At 39.7% G+C, this 16237-nt stretch overlaps 1 protein-coding gene across 8 annotated transcripts in view; it reads right to left on the minus strand.

Annotated features, from left to right (window-relative positions):
* Positions 1-16237, minus strand: part of PLD1 (phospholipase D1) — a 261912-nt gene that overhangs the window by 46846 nt on the left and 198829 nt on the right. For 7 of the 8 annotated variants that reach the window (XM_061168335.1, XM_061168340.1, XM_061168338.1 and 4 more), the window contains 2 exons: positions 9006-9123; positions 1076-6987 (listed from right to left, as the gene is read on the minus strand). In XM_061168335.1, the coding sequence (XP_061024318.1) occupies positions 6763-6987; positions 9006-9123 (343 nt within the window). In that variant the 3' untranslated portion in view covers positions 1076-6762. Of the gene's footprint in view, positions 1-1075; positions 6988-9005; positions 9124-16237 lie in introns of those variants that run through there. The other variant, XM_061168339.1, reaches the window with a different exon arrangement.

The following is a 16237-nucleotide window of genomic DNA, read 5'->3' on the forward strand; positions in this document are numbered from 1 at the left end:
TATTTAAAGGTTCCATTATCACAGCTCAAACTATATTTTAAAAAGTTATTGAGACTTTGTAAATATAAAGAGGAATTTAGAAATCTACTTCTTACCCCTCCACTCTAACATAAAACAACTCAGTTCTTTATGTTCTCATCCTCTTTACAGATTGGCCTAATGAATCTCACATACCATGAGCAAAGAAAGCTTTCAAATCACTTTCCACATAACCTGAACAATATGCTACTCATTGTGACAAGCCCTATATGAAGTATGAAGAAAGAAGACCCTTGTCGTCAAAGAAATTACAAGCTTCTAGAATAAGAATTACTATATTATGAAAACAAATCCACAGGCCCATTCTAGGGGACACTGTTGATGCCTCACCACACAGGCTGTCCCCCTACCTCTGAGGTCATCTGTGCTGCAGAGGGCAGGTCTTCACACTGCAGCTTTGCCTCTAATGGGTTTCTCTCTGCCTCTCCACTCGCTCTCTCGGACCCATGTGGAGAAGTAGAGATAGTTACTGTTCAGACATCTAATGTGTCTGGAGCTTGGAAGGGAGAGCGGGGCTGCAGGTGAGCAGAGAGATGGCAGGGAAGCCACTGGATCACCTGAGCACTAAGTGGAATGGGAAGAACAAGCCAGACCCCGAAGTGAAACAGAGAGAGAGGAGCCCAGGATGGGTCTACAAATGTGAGCAGTCCCCTGGGAGCCAAAGAGAGCTTGCAAGATGCCTAGGAGGGATGAACGCTGAGGGTGTCCTTATTGAAAAAGCCAGTGGGGTACAAAAATAGGCAAAACTAACCTTTGTTTCAAAACGTGGGGAAAGTGGTTGTCCGTCAGGGAATAGGTAGTAACTGAAAGAGGAGGCGGTAAAAGGGGGGCTTCTGTTTCTTTCTCTTTCTGGATGCTGCTGAGACTCGTGCATGAAGCTCGTGAGAAGGACTGGGAACGGCAGTGGACGCTGGGGCTCTGGTACCTGATCCAGGGTGCACACTTCTGTCTCCAACTCAGACCTACATCATGCTGGCTCTAAAAGCCTCATGTGCAGAAGAAGGAATCTTCTTTTCAAAGAGAGGGACACTGCTGATTTCACACTTTTTAATTGTTTAATTAATGAATATTTACATTTTAAAAGTCAGTTAAGGGAGTCAGCATCCAGACCACTGACTGTGAGGCAGAAAATGGATACATGTGTCACTTCCAGGGCTTCACAGAGGAAAATCCAGGGAGACTGAGTTTCTTGAGTTCACAATTCTCATTCTGAATACAAATGGTTAGGCCTATCCATCCTCATTGAACACTTTAGTTAAAAACATTATCAACAGTGCTTCCATATTGAGTGCTCAGCCGGGAGGAGATTGCATTAGTTGACAATAACTCTTTCAGAACCAAAACTCATATGATTTTTCATTCCTGAAAGAACTTGACCTTGTTACCATTATTCAATTGTGGAATGCTGGCTCTGGGATAGGGAAGAGTTGAAAACCTTGCTCATGGAAGAGATTAAAACTCACCCAAATCTGTTTGGTTGAGGTATTCTAACTGTTTATTCTCTGCTCTCTCTAGAGGAAGGATCAGTAAACATTTCTTAAGGATAGCAAGTAGTTTGGATTTGCAGATCATTTGGTCATGAGGCATGTAAACAAATGGACATGGCTGCAGTCAAGTAAAACTTTATTTACAAAAACAGGAGGCCCAGTCTTTGTTTGCCAAAGCCTGTCATAAGGGTGAGGCTAGGCGCCCGAGTTCTGTCCAGAATATCTGAATATTCTGAATGGGTGAATGTTCATCAACATGTATTTGGTTTTTGTGTCAGAGACATGTGCTCCAACTACAATTTTCTAGTATGAATTTTTAGAATGACTGAGGAAGAGTATCAGTATTTTTGACCCAGACCATTTTATGTCATGAATCCAAGTGGAATATACCTTAGGAGAACATGATGTTATATTTCCCAGTGTTGAGCAGAACTAGGACGACATTCACTTAAGTGCATATACCTAGAATAAAGTGAACAATTGAGCTGCTGGAGATAGAAAAGAGTAATTAAGCCTACATTTTGGTTGGACTGCCATCCCAGTCTCTGACTTTAAAACGTAAAAGTTTAAAATGGTTAGTGTGACAAATTTTCATTATTTTAGATTAACTTTTTGTTTTTAAGTTAAAATTTAAAATTGGTATAAAGGAAAAAATAAGATAACCTATAATAAATTCAGTCACAGCATTTTTGGTTCCTTTAATGAATCCTTCTAATCTTAAGTCAAAGCTGATAATATATCACATGTGAATTAAATGCCATTAGGCATTTATGATGGTATCTGCCTCCCCTAAACATAAGGCAAATCCATTGATTCTTCACCTGCAACTTTTTGATAGATGGTGAATTCCTTTTCCAGTGAATTTCTAGATTCAAGAATTTAAGGTGGGAGGGGGGATCGGGATGGGGAATACATGTAAATCCATGGTTGATTCATGTCAATGTATGACAAAAACCACTACAATATTGTAAAGTAATTAGCCTCCAACTAACAAAAATAAATGAAAAAAAAAAAAAAAAAGAATTTCTCAAGGCCTATGCCTGGTAATATGGCCACCTGATGCGAAGGACTGACTCATCTGAAAAGACCCTGATGCTGGGAAAGATTGAGGGCGGGAGGAGAAGGGGACAATAGAGGGTGAGATGGTTGGATGGCATCACCGACTCAATGGACATGAGTTTGGGTAAACTCCGGGAGTTGGTGATGGACAGGGAGGCCTGGCGTGCTGCAGTCCATTGGGTTGCAAAGAGTCGGACAGCGACTGAACTGAACTGATGCCTAGTGAAACTCATTTTTAAACCTCCAAATTGCCAGTATTAACTGACCTCAGAGGATCTTCCAAGGGAATAAAATTGTATTCCCAAGCACACTGAAAATCCTATAACATTTGCTCATTTCATAATAAGAGAATAGAGAGGGGTGAGAAGACATGAAGAGTCCTCTTTAGCCCCTCTCCAGAGGGTGACAGACAGCTGAGAATACTCATGTGCCACATCAGATCAGAAATGTTAAAAAGAACCATTACCTCTGTTAAAAAATAGTAATATTTTGTCAGTCACTTCAAAGTGTGAGTTAAACTGAAAATTTATTATAGAGGCCTCATGGTATTTTTTCTTTTTTCCCCAGAAAGCTCTTTCTTGTCCTCTAAAATGGTTTCCATAATAAGGAAGGGCTCTGGATAGGGCCAGTGGTTGAAAGAATAAGGAATGAGGAGAGGCAGAAAGAAGTGCAGGGTCTTCATAATGTATATAAAACCTGTTATGCCTGTTATCTTACATCTGCAAAAAAGGTTTCCTGGCTTGCTGTTTTCATCTGGAAGACTGTTAATTCAAAAATATAATACATTTTCTTGTTATTACTTAAGAGATTAACTGCTTACATTTTTGATTACCTAGAGATAAAATTTTTTTCCAAAGATGCTATTAAAGTAAAATCAATGCTTTGTTTTACAATATGTCACTCAATTATCTAGTGACCAGCTCTCCAAGCCCTTCTGTGATGCTCTACAGCCGAAAAAGAAGACAGTCCCATTAGAGGGTGACTCACCAAATGGACACTTGCTCCAGAGCAAATGCCTGCACCTGACCTGCTGGGTTGAGCATCCTCCAACGACTAAGCTTGGCCAGCATGAATAGCTTTAATAGGCCATGACCACTTTCTACCCTTCACTTTTTATAATCACAGATTTTTTCCCCCCTTCTTGAAAGCAAAAATGATCACACGGATTATCAGAATCTCAGGTACAGCACTTAAAGGCTGTAATTACCTTTTGTAATTTCAAAAGATTATAGTCAATTTAAAACGTGGTACAGATTCATAATAGTTTTTCAAGATGCTAAATCCCTTGCATTTTATTTATTTATTTAGTCCCTTGCATTTTAAAGTTTATATCAGACACTGCAATGTTAAGGTATTTGAACTTCTAGTAGGTAGTAACAGTGTCCGAGAATGATGGGTAATTAGGTCATACATCTTGTGTCCACAGCCCATGTGATTTTTACAGAATGGTACACTATATAAACTGCCACTGCGAAGCAAGGCATTGTGGCCCTGAATTTCCCATAAATCTACCCGAATAAATCTTGTAGCCCCTCTCTTTGCAGATAAACATCTTGCCTTTGAGAAGATTCAGTAGAAAAGAACCTTGCTAACAGTTTCTTTAGCAATAGCAGGAAGATTTCTTGTCTGAGACTCCATAAGGTTTTCATTTCATTAGCTCTCTCCTCCATCTCCTTTATTCATCCAACAAACATGTACTGAGCACCTCCTATGAGCCAGGCTCTGTTTCAAGATCTGGAGATAACAATATGAACAAAACACAGGGAAGTCCCTGACCCATGGAGCTTCCATTCTAGTTGAGGGACACGGACAAGCACATAAATCCATAAGATCACAGGGTTCAAAACAGCTTAGAGACATCCTCTCTGAAATCTATTTATTGCATCTCCTCATTGTGGGGCAGTGATGAGTGAAAGGAGAGGCCAGCAGTGGACTGCAGCAATGTCCTTAGTCCTAATGGGTGAAGAGTCCTTCAACTAACAAGGGTCTCAGTTTTCTCAGCTATAAAATGGGGAGAGGTTATATTACGTGCTTTTTTTTTTTTTTTTTAAGAGAAAGGGCCCTTTCAAGAGCCAGTCTTTTGACTCTTCTACATTCAAAAAAACATTTAAAAAGAAAATATGAGAAATCCGTAGGTATTCCACATATACTCAACACTTTAAATGTCAATCTAAACTTCACAAATAGCAAACATCTTATTTATGACGGCTATAGAATGAAGCCATTTTTTCATCTTTGGCCACCATAAAAGCATATTAATTTCCATTGTTGGTTACACAGTCTCACCTCATTTGTAAAACTCTCTTGTGGGTATGTAACACTGTCTCTTTCCTGCTAACTGACTTTATGTTTCACTGGCTTTATGTTCCTATTTAGTCTTTTCTACTGGACTACCAACTCGATGGGCATGAATTTGAGTAAACTCCGGGAGTTTGTGATGGACAGGGAGGCCTGGCATGCTGCGATTCGTGGGGTTGCAAAGAGTCAGACACGACTGAGCGACTGAACGGAACTGAACTGACTGACTGACTGGACTACCAGCTCTATGAAACAGGTATGGATCCTTACTTCTTTGGACGAGATTCTGTCCAGGTAACCCATAAAGGTGTAATTATTGCACTCAGTGTAAGTGTGAAAGTGAAAGTGTTAGTCACTCAGTCGTGTGACCCCATGGACTATAGTCTGCCAGGCTCCTCTGTCCACGGGATTCTCCAGGCAAGAATACTGGAGTGGGTTGCCATTCCCTTCTCTAGTGGATCTTCCTGACCCAGGCATTGAACCCAGATCTCCTGCATTGCAGGCAGATTCTTTACTGTCTGAGCCAGCAGGGAAGCCCCATCTATACCATATTTTATGGCCTGTTGGGAACCCATATTAGTTCTTCAAGTTGTAAGAGTAGTTCTGCATAATAAAACTAGAGCTATGGGGTATCAAAGGGTATGTTAACATCCAAAAAGGAGAAATGGATTTCCTGAACAATTCACAGATGAGGATAGTGTGAATTAATAAATAACCCTAACCTCTTTGGAACTGTAGTGGAATGTTAATGCTTATTTAATAATGCAAGAGATGGTGCATGTATTTTACAATCAATTTTTCTTCTAGAAGGTAGCATAGCTGGAGAGCTGAATGTCAAATAAGGCTGGGCTCATACTCATTCACTTGGCGTGAGTTATGAAGCCCCTGATTCTCTTGAAAGACAAGTTGTATTTGCTGGTTTTATTTTGAGATGTAGAAACTCCAATTTCAATCTGGCAGCTATGGATGGCAGGAAATTTTACAGGACTGTAAGAAATGTTCTTTCCTTATCTGAATCTGATTCCTACCAACATGTTGGTGATTTCTGAAGGCTGTATGCTCTGTCTTTGAGTTTTATGGGTTGCTGTGTAATCAAATATCCTACACATGTTTTCAAATCTGATCTGGTAGGCCCTATCATAAGGATACATCTTGTCAGTGCCTTTGGAGGTAAAGTGAAATCTCTGCTGTAATAATCAAATTTAATTGCTCTGTCGTGTCAAGATACATACTATCAATATTATCAGAAGTACCTAACATGGGCTGCTGTGTAGACTAAGGTCTGTCCTGTCCTTTCAGTCACTGGAAGGGAAGAAGGACCACATCCTTGGCTGGGTGCACACCACAACTCCAGGACCAGATGGGCAGAGCATCCCACGGAACCTTCAAGAATCTCAGAGCAGCATCACAACATCTTCTAGCAGTAAACATTCTGTGAAACAGAGCCTGTATGGATTACAAGATGAAGGCAGGTCCAGCAAACAACAGCTGCATGTGTGAGGGTCAGAGGAAATTAAGGAGGTTCAGACAACTTTTGGCAACGTAGATCACAGTTACAGATAAATTCTTGTTAGCAAAGAAAATGCACTTTGGTATACATCACGGAAATGAAATATGTGTTGAAGCTGTTGGGTATATACTACCTAAGAACGCAGTCCCTTTTTCACAAGGAGAGGCACGAGGAATTATAAAGCCATGCTGATGTTCATTGTCCTTACATCAGTATGACTGCAGCCCTTCCAAGTCAACTCAAAGAGTTGCAATCCAAGGGGTGGATGTGTGCTCTGGGTCTGGCTTTGTCTATTAGGTCTCCAGAAAGACAGAATGTGACGTGTACTCTTCAGAGTGGAAGTCTCTGAGTTGCAAACAAGTATAACGCTTAAGTCCAAACCTCCATGGGCACCATGGCTTCCTTGGTTCCAACAGAAGGCAGTAGGTTTTCTTCAGACAAGAAATAAAAGGGGAATTGCACCAAGAACCCACGGATCTTTTTCAGTTCTTCCTCAGCTCTAATGGGATCCTCCTTTGCTAATATGGGCTTGCTTATAAAGTCTCTCAGCTGAATTAAATTGTGTACTTCATCATTGGGAAGGCACCGGAACACCTGATCAAAATGCAAATAGGAAACTGAGTGATAAGTTTAAAAGAAAGCATATCCCCTTTATGGAAAATACTCACTCTGACAGACAAAACCTTTGTTTTATGAAACATATGTGTTTTATGTTACATCACAGACCTGATTGAAGGGTTGCTTCTTTTATTTGCTACAGACAGTGCGAGATTTGCTTCCATCAAAAAAAGAAAAAAATCATAGAGGACTTCCCTGGTGGTTCAGTAGTTGAGACTCTGAGCTTCCACGCAGGGGGCATAGGTTCAATTCCTGGCTGGAGAAGTTCTATATACCATGCAGTATGGGGCGGTGGTGGGGGAGAGAGATTGTATATCTGATCTATGGGGGAGGGGTGCTTCCCAGGTGGCTCAGGGGTAAAGAACTGGTCTGCCAATGGTGGAGACCTGGGTTCAATCCCTGGGTGGAGAAGATCCCCTGGAGGAGGGCATGGCAACCCACTCTAGTATTCTTGGAGAACTATGAACAGGAAAGCCTGGTGGGCTACAGTCCACGGGGTCACACGAGTCGGACATGATTGACGGAGCACAAATGAGTGCATATCTAATCTACGTTATCCTGTCACTGACCACAGGATAATGTCAGGTGGTGGTAGGGAGATTCATGGGTGATAGCCTACTTTAAGGTTAATTTTTTTGGATAATAATCATCCTTGAATTTCACTGGAGGTTCTCGTCTAAAAGAAAAATTGTATATTTTCTCTTTTTATTTTGAAAAATGTTTATGTTGGTACCTGTACTTAAAGTTATCAGTTATATATGTATTTTGCTCATTGAAAATAAGTTTCACACATCATAACACTTCACACCTGAATACCTCAGTATGCATTTCTTAAGAATAAGGAAATGTGCCTATATATCCATAATACCATTCTCACACCTCAGAAAATCAATTTCATGTCATTTAAGATATGGTCCATATTTAGATTGATCTGATTATTCCCAAAATGTCTTCTAGAGCTGTTATTCCCCCCAATCCAGGATCCAAACTAGGCTGTGCCCTGCATTTAAAAAATACTCTACACATATGACCTATTTAATCATGTCCTTGAGTCTTCAGTATGAAATAGGTCTATGCAGATAGTTGTCATGTTTCATTAGAAACATGAATTTTTTGTGTTCACAGATGAATTTTCTGTGCTGAAGGGAGTCTGGAAGTCAGAAGAAGAATGCCCTCTTACCGTGTTTATGATAGACAGTCATATGATAGAGTCAATGGATCTCAGTTTGAATATTTTCTGTGATAAAGGTAGCTACTTGATGATGTAACCTGTTCCAGGGTTGGGGGACTCTTAACTCTTGCACAGTCTTTCTCATCACTAACGGATGGAACGTACTAGAAGAGGCATTTGGCCTCCCTAACAGATGAAGCTGGTTTTAAAACCTTTCCAAAGTCACAATTGTCCAAATGAGGAAGTTTCTCATTATTAATAAGCTTCATCATTAGAATGCATATCATTTACTATGTGCTATGTACTAAATACATTTAACAGATTATTTTTTATCCTCATGACCACCTCATGAATATTCCTCCCAATTTATAAGAGAGGAAAGAAAGGAAGGCTCAGAACATTAAATTACTATACACATACTCATACCACCAGCAACTGCGTGAGCTGGGCTGAACTCAGGTCTGACTCATTTTTTGATCCCATTTGCTTTTTCTTTTTATCACTAGACATGTACAAAGTCTGGGTAACCACCCGCTAAGGAGGCTTATGATGGGATTCTGGAATCTGAGATCAGAACGCCACTGAAGCCTCTTCGAAACCATAATCCATGACTCTTATTGACTGTTTTCTTAACGTCTACAAAGAAGTCAGACAGGACTGAGCGACTTCACTTCACTTCACAAAGAAGTATTTGATTATTATTTGGAGGTATGTTGTGTTTTTACACTTGTTAAGAATACTCTGTACCAATAATATGCAGAAATAATGATATACTTTTGTGATATGATTCAATTTAAAAAGGAGGAGGATATGCGAATCTCACCTTATCATAAATTGTAGCATTTCGAGCTGCTGTTGAAACCCACACCTCCTTGAAGAATTTGTCACTCACTGGATCCTGAATGTCTTCACTGGGGCCAGAAAGATAGCCAAGGACAACCCTGAAATATAAGTGTCCTCCCGAATGAGTAACTGAGACAAAAACACTTTGTTTGCAGGCACTGTTTCAAACGGTACAGTAACTCAGGCACTCAATCATACAAGCCTATTTTTTTAAAAAGGAAATCAAAGGAAGCCATTAAGACTAAACATGTATTCATAAGGGAAAAAGACAGCATGTACCCCAATGTTCATTGCAGTGCTATTTACAATAGCTAGGACATGGAAGCAACCTAGATGTCCATCAACAGATGAATGGATAAAGAAGCAATGGTACATATGTACAATGGAATATTATTCAGCCATAAAAAGGAATGCATTTGAGTCAGTTCTAATGAGGTAGATGAACCTAGAGCTTATTATACAGATTGGAGTAAGTCAGAAAGAGAAAAACAAATATTGTATATTGACACATATATATGGAATCTAAAAGATGGTACTAATGACCCTATTTGCAGGGCAGCAACGGAGACACAGAGAATAGATTGTGGACACAGTAGGGGAGGAAGAGAGAGTGATGAATTGAGAGAGTAGGGTGGGACGAATTGAGGAAATATACACATTACCGTATGTAAAATAGATAGCCAGTGGGAATTTGCTGTATTACTCAGGAACTCAAACCAGTGTTCTATGACAATTTAGAGGTGTGGGAAGGGGTGGGAGGTGGGAGGGAGGTCCAAGAGGGAGACGACATATGTATACCTATGGCTGATTCATGTTGATGTATGGCAGAAACCAACACAATATTGTAAAGCAATTATATTCCAATTAAAAATAAATAAGTATACAAAAAAAGACTGTGTGTGTCTTTATGGAAAAAAAATCTTAAGTTGCAAAACAAAACAAAAACCCTAAGTTGTTACAATGCTTGAAACTTTTAACTGTTAGACAAGAAAGACCTTCATTTCATTCTAAGAGAGTCCTTGTAATTTGGCCTAGGAAGGTGAGGACCTTGGAAGATAGCACTGGTATTCAAAGAATGTGCCAGCCAATATGCTGAGCCCTTTCTAAAAATGATCTCAGTAAATCCTCAACCACCTATGAGGAAGTAACTATTAAAAAATAATAAAAAGGGGACAACTATTATTATTTTCCTTTTACAGAAAAGGGAACTAAGGCACAGAAACTTTAAGTAACTCTTTCAAGGTCACACAGCTTAATAAGCTATAGATCTGGGACTCCGACCTGGACCACCTAACTCCTAAATCTGTGCTCTTAACCAAGACCCAACCTTCTTACCCTCCTTTTTCCTTCTAACCTTCCCTCTTCCCTCCCTTGGGCCAAGAACTATGCTGAACTCTAGGGTATAGAAATGAACATGAAAGACATACAACCTCTCTGGGTAGAGTTAAATTTGGTGGGTAAGATCAACACCGAATAAAGAATCACCCTCAGAAGGAATTGATTAAAATGTGGTAAATACCAGGTATGCTTTAAGAGTATGAGTTGGGAGTAGTCAGTCTTTTCCTTCCCCGCCTACCATCTTTCAAGATTCAGTACAAGGCTGCCTCTAAACAACTTCTGATGGCTCCTTCTTCTCCCACTTCCTATTTCTCCCCGGTCACTTTTTCTTTCTTTGTCCCCCTCACTGTGCCTCAGATATGCTTTGTTTTTGTCAGAACACCTGCAATATTCACGCACTTTTTGCTTTTAACAGGCCCATCTCCCAGTTCTAGTGCATAAACTCTTTGAGAGAACATGATTTAGTTAGTCTCATAGCCCCAGAGTACCTGGCATAAAAGAATACATGCAGTAGATTGTCTGAGTGGATCAAATATAAACAGAGGACTAGAAATAATAAGAAATTCTCAGGCAAAGCAAGACAAATTTCAGAGGTCATATTTGAAAATGATAAGAGCTCTTGTACTTACAAAAAGCCTGAGAGTTAAAAAGCACATCTATTTTAATCCTGTGAGGTTGATGGGGCATGATTCCCATTTTGCAAATGGGAAACAAAAGGTTGGAGACATTTTATTAGCAGAGCAAGAATCTAAGCTGAGTCCAAAGCCCTTTTCTCACACACCTGGCAGGTTCAAGGAATAAATACAAAGGCTTGTGCCACACTGGAAACAGAAGTGGAGGAATGGGTCTCAGAAGGGTTTTGGCTTTTACACTGCATGAAATTGGGACGCACTGCAGGCACGGGAGCAAGGAGTGACAGAAACTGACTTACATTTTAAAAAAACGGCTGCTGTGTTGAGAATAAACTGGGCAGGGTGTGGGTTGCAACGTGGAGAGCAGCTGGGAGTCACCGCAGTGATCTCGGTGGGAGACGATGATGGCTTGAGCAGTGGGGAGGAAGGTGGGGAGATCAGGTCTCACTGATGCAGTGGACATAGAACGTGACAAAAATAGGCATCAGGATGACTAAAAGGGCTCTTTGGCTTGAGCAACTAGATGAAGGCAGTTGCCATTAGCTGAGATGGGGAATTCTGTGGGTAGAGTCAGTTAGTGAAGGAAGACCAGGAATTCAACTTTGAACTTGTTGGGACATCTATTAAATACTCAAGTGGTGATACTAAGTAGGCAGTTGGATAAATGAATCTGGAGTTTGGGACAGAAGGTTTGGCTGGAGAAATAATTTTGAGAATTGCCCACATATGTACACTCATAAAGTCATGTGATTGAGTATAGACAGAGAAAAGGACCTCAACAGTAGGGGAGAGAAGGAGCAGTCAGTTAGGCTGCAGAAAAGTCAGAGGGTGAGTATCCTGGACCAACACAGTGTTCAGTTCCGATGAGAACTGACCATTGGATTTAACAGGGTGGAGATCACAATACTGTTACCCTCTTAGTATTTAAATATGTACACTTACAGCATCATTCTTAATGACTGCAGAATTTCCAGTTATGTGAAAATTTATTTAACTAGCTCTTTTATTATGACCTTTTGGGTCATTTCCAGTTTTCCATTATTATAAACAAAGCTATAATGAACATAATTTATTCATCACATATAATTACTTTGTGAATTTCTATGATTATTTCACTCAGAGAAATTTAAAAATTAAAATTCCTGGGTCAAACATGCAAAATTTACCTCAGGGAAGACTGTTCCAACACACATAATATTTACCATGTGTGTTCTCCCCAGTCAACTCCAATATTACCAATACCTAAAAAAAGCTCAGTCAGATTATGGGGATAAAAGGGCATCTCACTTTAGTTTTAGTCTTCACTTTTTCTAGCATATAAAAATTCTCTAAAAGGGAACTCCCTGGTGGTCCAGTGGTTAAGACTTGGTGCTTTTCACTACGAGGGTCTGGGTTCAATCCCAGGTCAGGGAACTAAGATCCCACAAGCCAAGTGGTGCAGCCAAAAGAAAATAATAAATTAAAAAAATTATCTAAGACAAAAGAATCTGGCACCTGGGCTCACTATGATTCTTAGAAGTTTATAACCTCAAAATTCTACTTCTACTTCTAATTATGTCTTCCAGGTGGTGCAGTGGTAAACAGTCCACCTGCCAATGCAAGAGGAGCAGGAGACACAGGTTCCATCTCTGGGTTGGGAAGATCGTCTGGAAGAGGAAATGGCAACCCATTCCAGTATTCTTGCCTGGAAAATCCTATGGACAGAGGAGCCTTGTGGGCCACAGTCCCTGGGGTCGCAGAGGGTTGGACCTAACTAAGCACGAACGCACACATCCAGACTATACAGGGATAACTTTCAATAAAGATCCTAAAGGATGATGTTTGCACACAGATGCTGCTGCTCCTTAAGACCCAAAGCAAAATTTAACTGTGTCAAATTTGAAGGACAGTGCAAGTTACAACAATAAGCCAATTAGAATAATGTCTTTGATTTGGGTTGTCTTTCTTGCTGAAAACAGCAAGAAAGAATACTTCTGTGACTTCGCTTTTAAATGAGAACAAGAGGTGAGGCAACGTGTCTGTCAAGTTATCAGTTAAGAACTTGTGAGTAGAAAAAGTATTTAAATAAGCCTATAACAGATAGTTTTCAGTAATAAATTATTTGGCCTGTCAGTTTAATTATTAAAAATTTATATTAAAAAGTACAGTAAATATAATGTGAAGTACCCTGAGTATTTGAGGATTAAGACTTCAGAGAAAATGAATTTGATTGTAGGCTGATGTGAATAATGGCAATTATTGAATGTTTAATTGTTTACGTTATCAGTGGGACAGTAGGAAAAGTGCAGGAAAATTTCTGTTCTTTCCATTGCTCATGTCAACCACTGTCACTGATTCTGAGCTCTACCTGTGTGGCTAATGGTTTCTGTTGAGAGATGGCTACATCTGTAAAGTCTGGATAATTTTCTAGGACTTAGTGAACTGTTTGTCATGCAGTTGTGACATTCAGTGTAGTACTGTGATGGTTGATTCTATTTAGAACTGATGTCACATTGAAATGTGTCTATTTCTATTCAAAAATAAACCAGATGGGAAATGGATTGAAGTTGCATTTTTTTAAGGGGGAAAATGGCTTGACTCTAGGTCACAATGTTTATCTTTGAGAATATTTCCCAGTAAAAAGAGCTAAAATCAACATAAGGTTTTCATGGTGCTTTTTTAATGTATTATTTGTGTCTGCTATTGTGGAAGAGTGAAAATGCTTGTTCAAGAACAACCACCTCTTTAAGACAGTTTAAAAGTTGCCAGGAAAAACAAAGCACCTAGGAACAAACTTATCATGAAATGTATAGAGTCAGCAAAAAGCCAAAAGGACAACAAAAATCTTTCAGTTCAGTTCAGTTGCTCAGTTGTGTCCAACTCTTTGTGACCCCATGGACTGCAGCACGCCAGGCCTCCCTGTCCATCACCAGCTCCCAGAGTTTACTCAATCTCATGTCCATTGAGTTGGTCCTCCCTGTCCATCACCAACTCCCAGAGTTTACTCAAACTCATGTCCACTGAGTCGGTGATGCCATCCAACAATCTCATCCTCTGTCGTCCCCTTCTCCTCCTGCCTTCAATCTTTCCCAGCATCAGGGTCTTTTCAAATGAGTCAGTTCTTTGCATCAGGTGGCCAAAGCATTTGAAATTTCCTTCCAATGAAAACTCAGGACTGATTTCCTTTAGGATGGACTGGTTGGATCTCCTTGCTGTCCAAGGGACTCTCAAAAGTCTTCTCCAACACCATAGTTCAAAAGCATCAATTCTTCAGTGCTCAGCTTTCTTTACAGTCCAACTCTCACATCCATATATGACTACTGGAAAAACCATAGCTTTGACTAGACGGACCTTTGTTGGCAAAGTAATGTCTCTGCCTTTTAATATGCTATCTAGTTTGATCATAACTTTCCTTCCAAGGAGCAAGCGTCTTTTAATTTCATGGCTGCAGTCACCATCTGCAGTGATTTTGGAGCCCCAAAAAATAAAGTCTGTCATTGTTTCCTCTGTTTTCCCTATTTGCCATGAAGTGATGGGACCAGATGCCATGATCTTAGTTTGCTGAACGTTGAGCTTTAAGCCAACTTTTTCACTCTCTTCCTTTACTTTCATCAAGAGGCTCTTTAGTTCTTTGCTTTCTGCCATAAGGGTGGTGTCATCTGCGTATCAGAGGTTTTTGATATTTCTTCCAGCAATCTTGATTCCAGCTTGTGCTTCATCCAGCCCAGCGTTTCTCATGATGTACTCTGCACATAAGTTAAATAAGCAGGGTGACAATATACAGCCTTGACGTACTCCTTTCCTGATTTGGAACCAGTCTGTTGTTCCATGTCCAGTTCTAACTGTTGCTTCCTGACCTGCATACAGGTTTCTCAAGAGGCAGGTCAGGTGGTCTGGTATTCCCATCTCTTTCAGAATTTTCCACAGTTTGTTGTGATCCACACAGTCAAAGGCTTTGGCATAGTCCATAAAGCAGAAGTACTTCTGCTTCCAATAATGAAAATCCTGAAGCATTACTGAAGAATAAAAATTTTGAAGAAACTGAGGTACATACCTTGTTCTTCAATAGGATGGCTCAATATTATAAAGACATCAGCTCTTTTTATATTAATCTATACTCCAGTATTCTTGCCTAGAAAATCCCATGGACAGAGGAGCTTGGTGAGCCACAGTCCATGGGGTCACAAAAGAGTCAGACACAACTCAGACACTAAACCACAGCAACAACAAATATACTGTAGTCATGAACAAGAAACTAATGAGAGAACTTGAATAAACAGTGTTAAAGTTCATGTGGAAGAATGAATAAGAGTAGCCAAGATTATTTTGGAAAAAAATACTAATTTGGGGAAGTGGCATGGTAGGAAGGAAGTAGTACTAAAGTGCACATCTATGATAATTAAAATGATACCACACTGGCATGCAAGTTAACAGACCTTCAGTAGGAAGCAGTAGAGATTACACATAGGTTAGGATGTGTGGCAATTCGGTGCAGCAATAAAGAGGCACTGCAGGCTGGAGAGGCAGACAGTACTGCAGTCCTGCAGTTCTGGACCAGCTGGTTTCTCCAGCAAAAAGAGTTAAGAGTCCCTACTTCCTTTCTAACATTAAAATAATCTGCAGATGCTGAATGTAAAATATAATATCAGAGACTTCTATGGTGGCTAAGACTCCACACTCCCAATGCAGGGGACCCAGGTTCAATCCCTGGTGAGGGAACTAAATCCCACATGCCATAACTAAGAGTTCACATGCCACAGCTGAAGATCCCGTGTGCAACTGAGACCCAGTGCAGCCGAATAAATAATAAAAAGGTAAATAAATATTTAAAAATAAGTAAATAAATATCAAAAAATAAAAAGTAACATTAAACAAGCACTAGAAGATAAAATATAAGGAAATAGGAAATATTTTATCTTGGGTTGGGGAAGCTATTCTCCGCATATTTATTAAAATGGGGAGAAAAAAGAAAAAACTGATAGATCTGATTAATAAGAATTGAAGTTTCCCCCAAATACTATAAACATGATTCAAAAGCAATTGGCAAATCAGATTTGCAACAAATGGGAGAAAGAAATTAGCCTCTTGTATACTTAAATTACTTATAAGTCATTAAAAGAAAGTGAAACATTCCAACAAAATGGACCAAGGACATGAATAGTCTAGACAGGTTACAAAAGAACAAGTACAAATGGGTAATGGATACATTTTTAAACACTCAAATTGCACAATAGAAAAAAAAAAGGAAATTCATTTTGAAACC

The sequence above is a fragment of the Dama dama genome, chromosome 19, assembly GCF_033118175.1.
Source record: "Dama dama isolate Ldn47 chromosome 19, ASM3311817v1, whole genome shotgun sequence".
Classification (NCBI taxonomy): domain Eukaryota; kingdom Metazoa; phylum Chordata; class Mammalia; order Artiodactyla; family Cervidae; genus Dama; species Dama dama.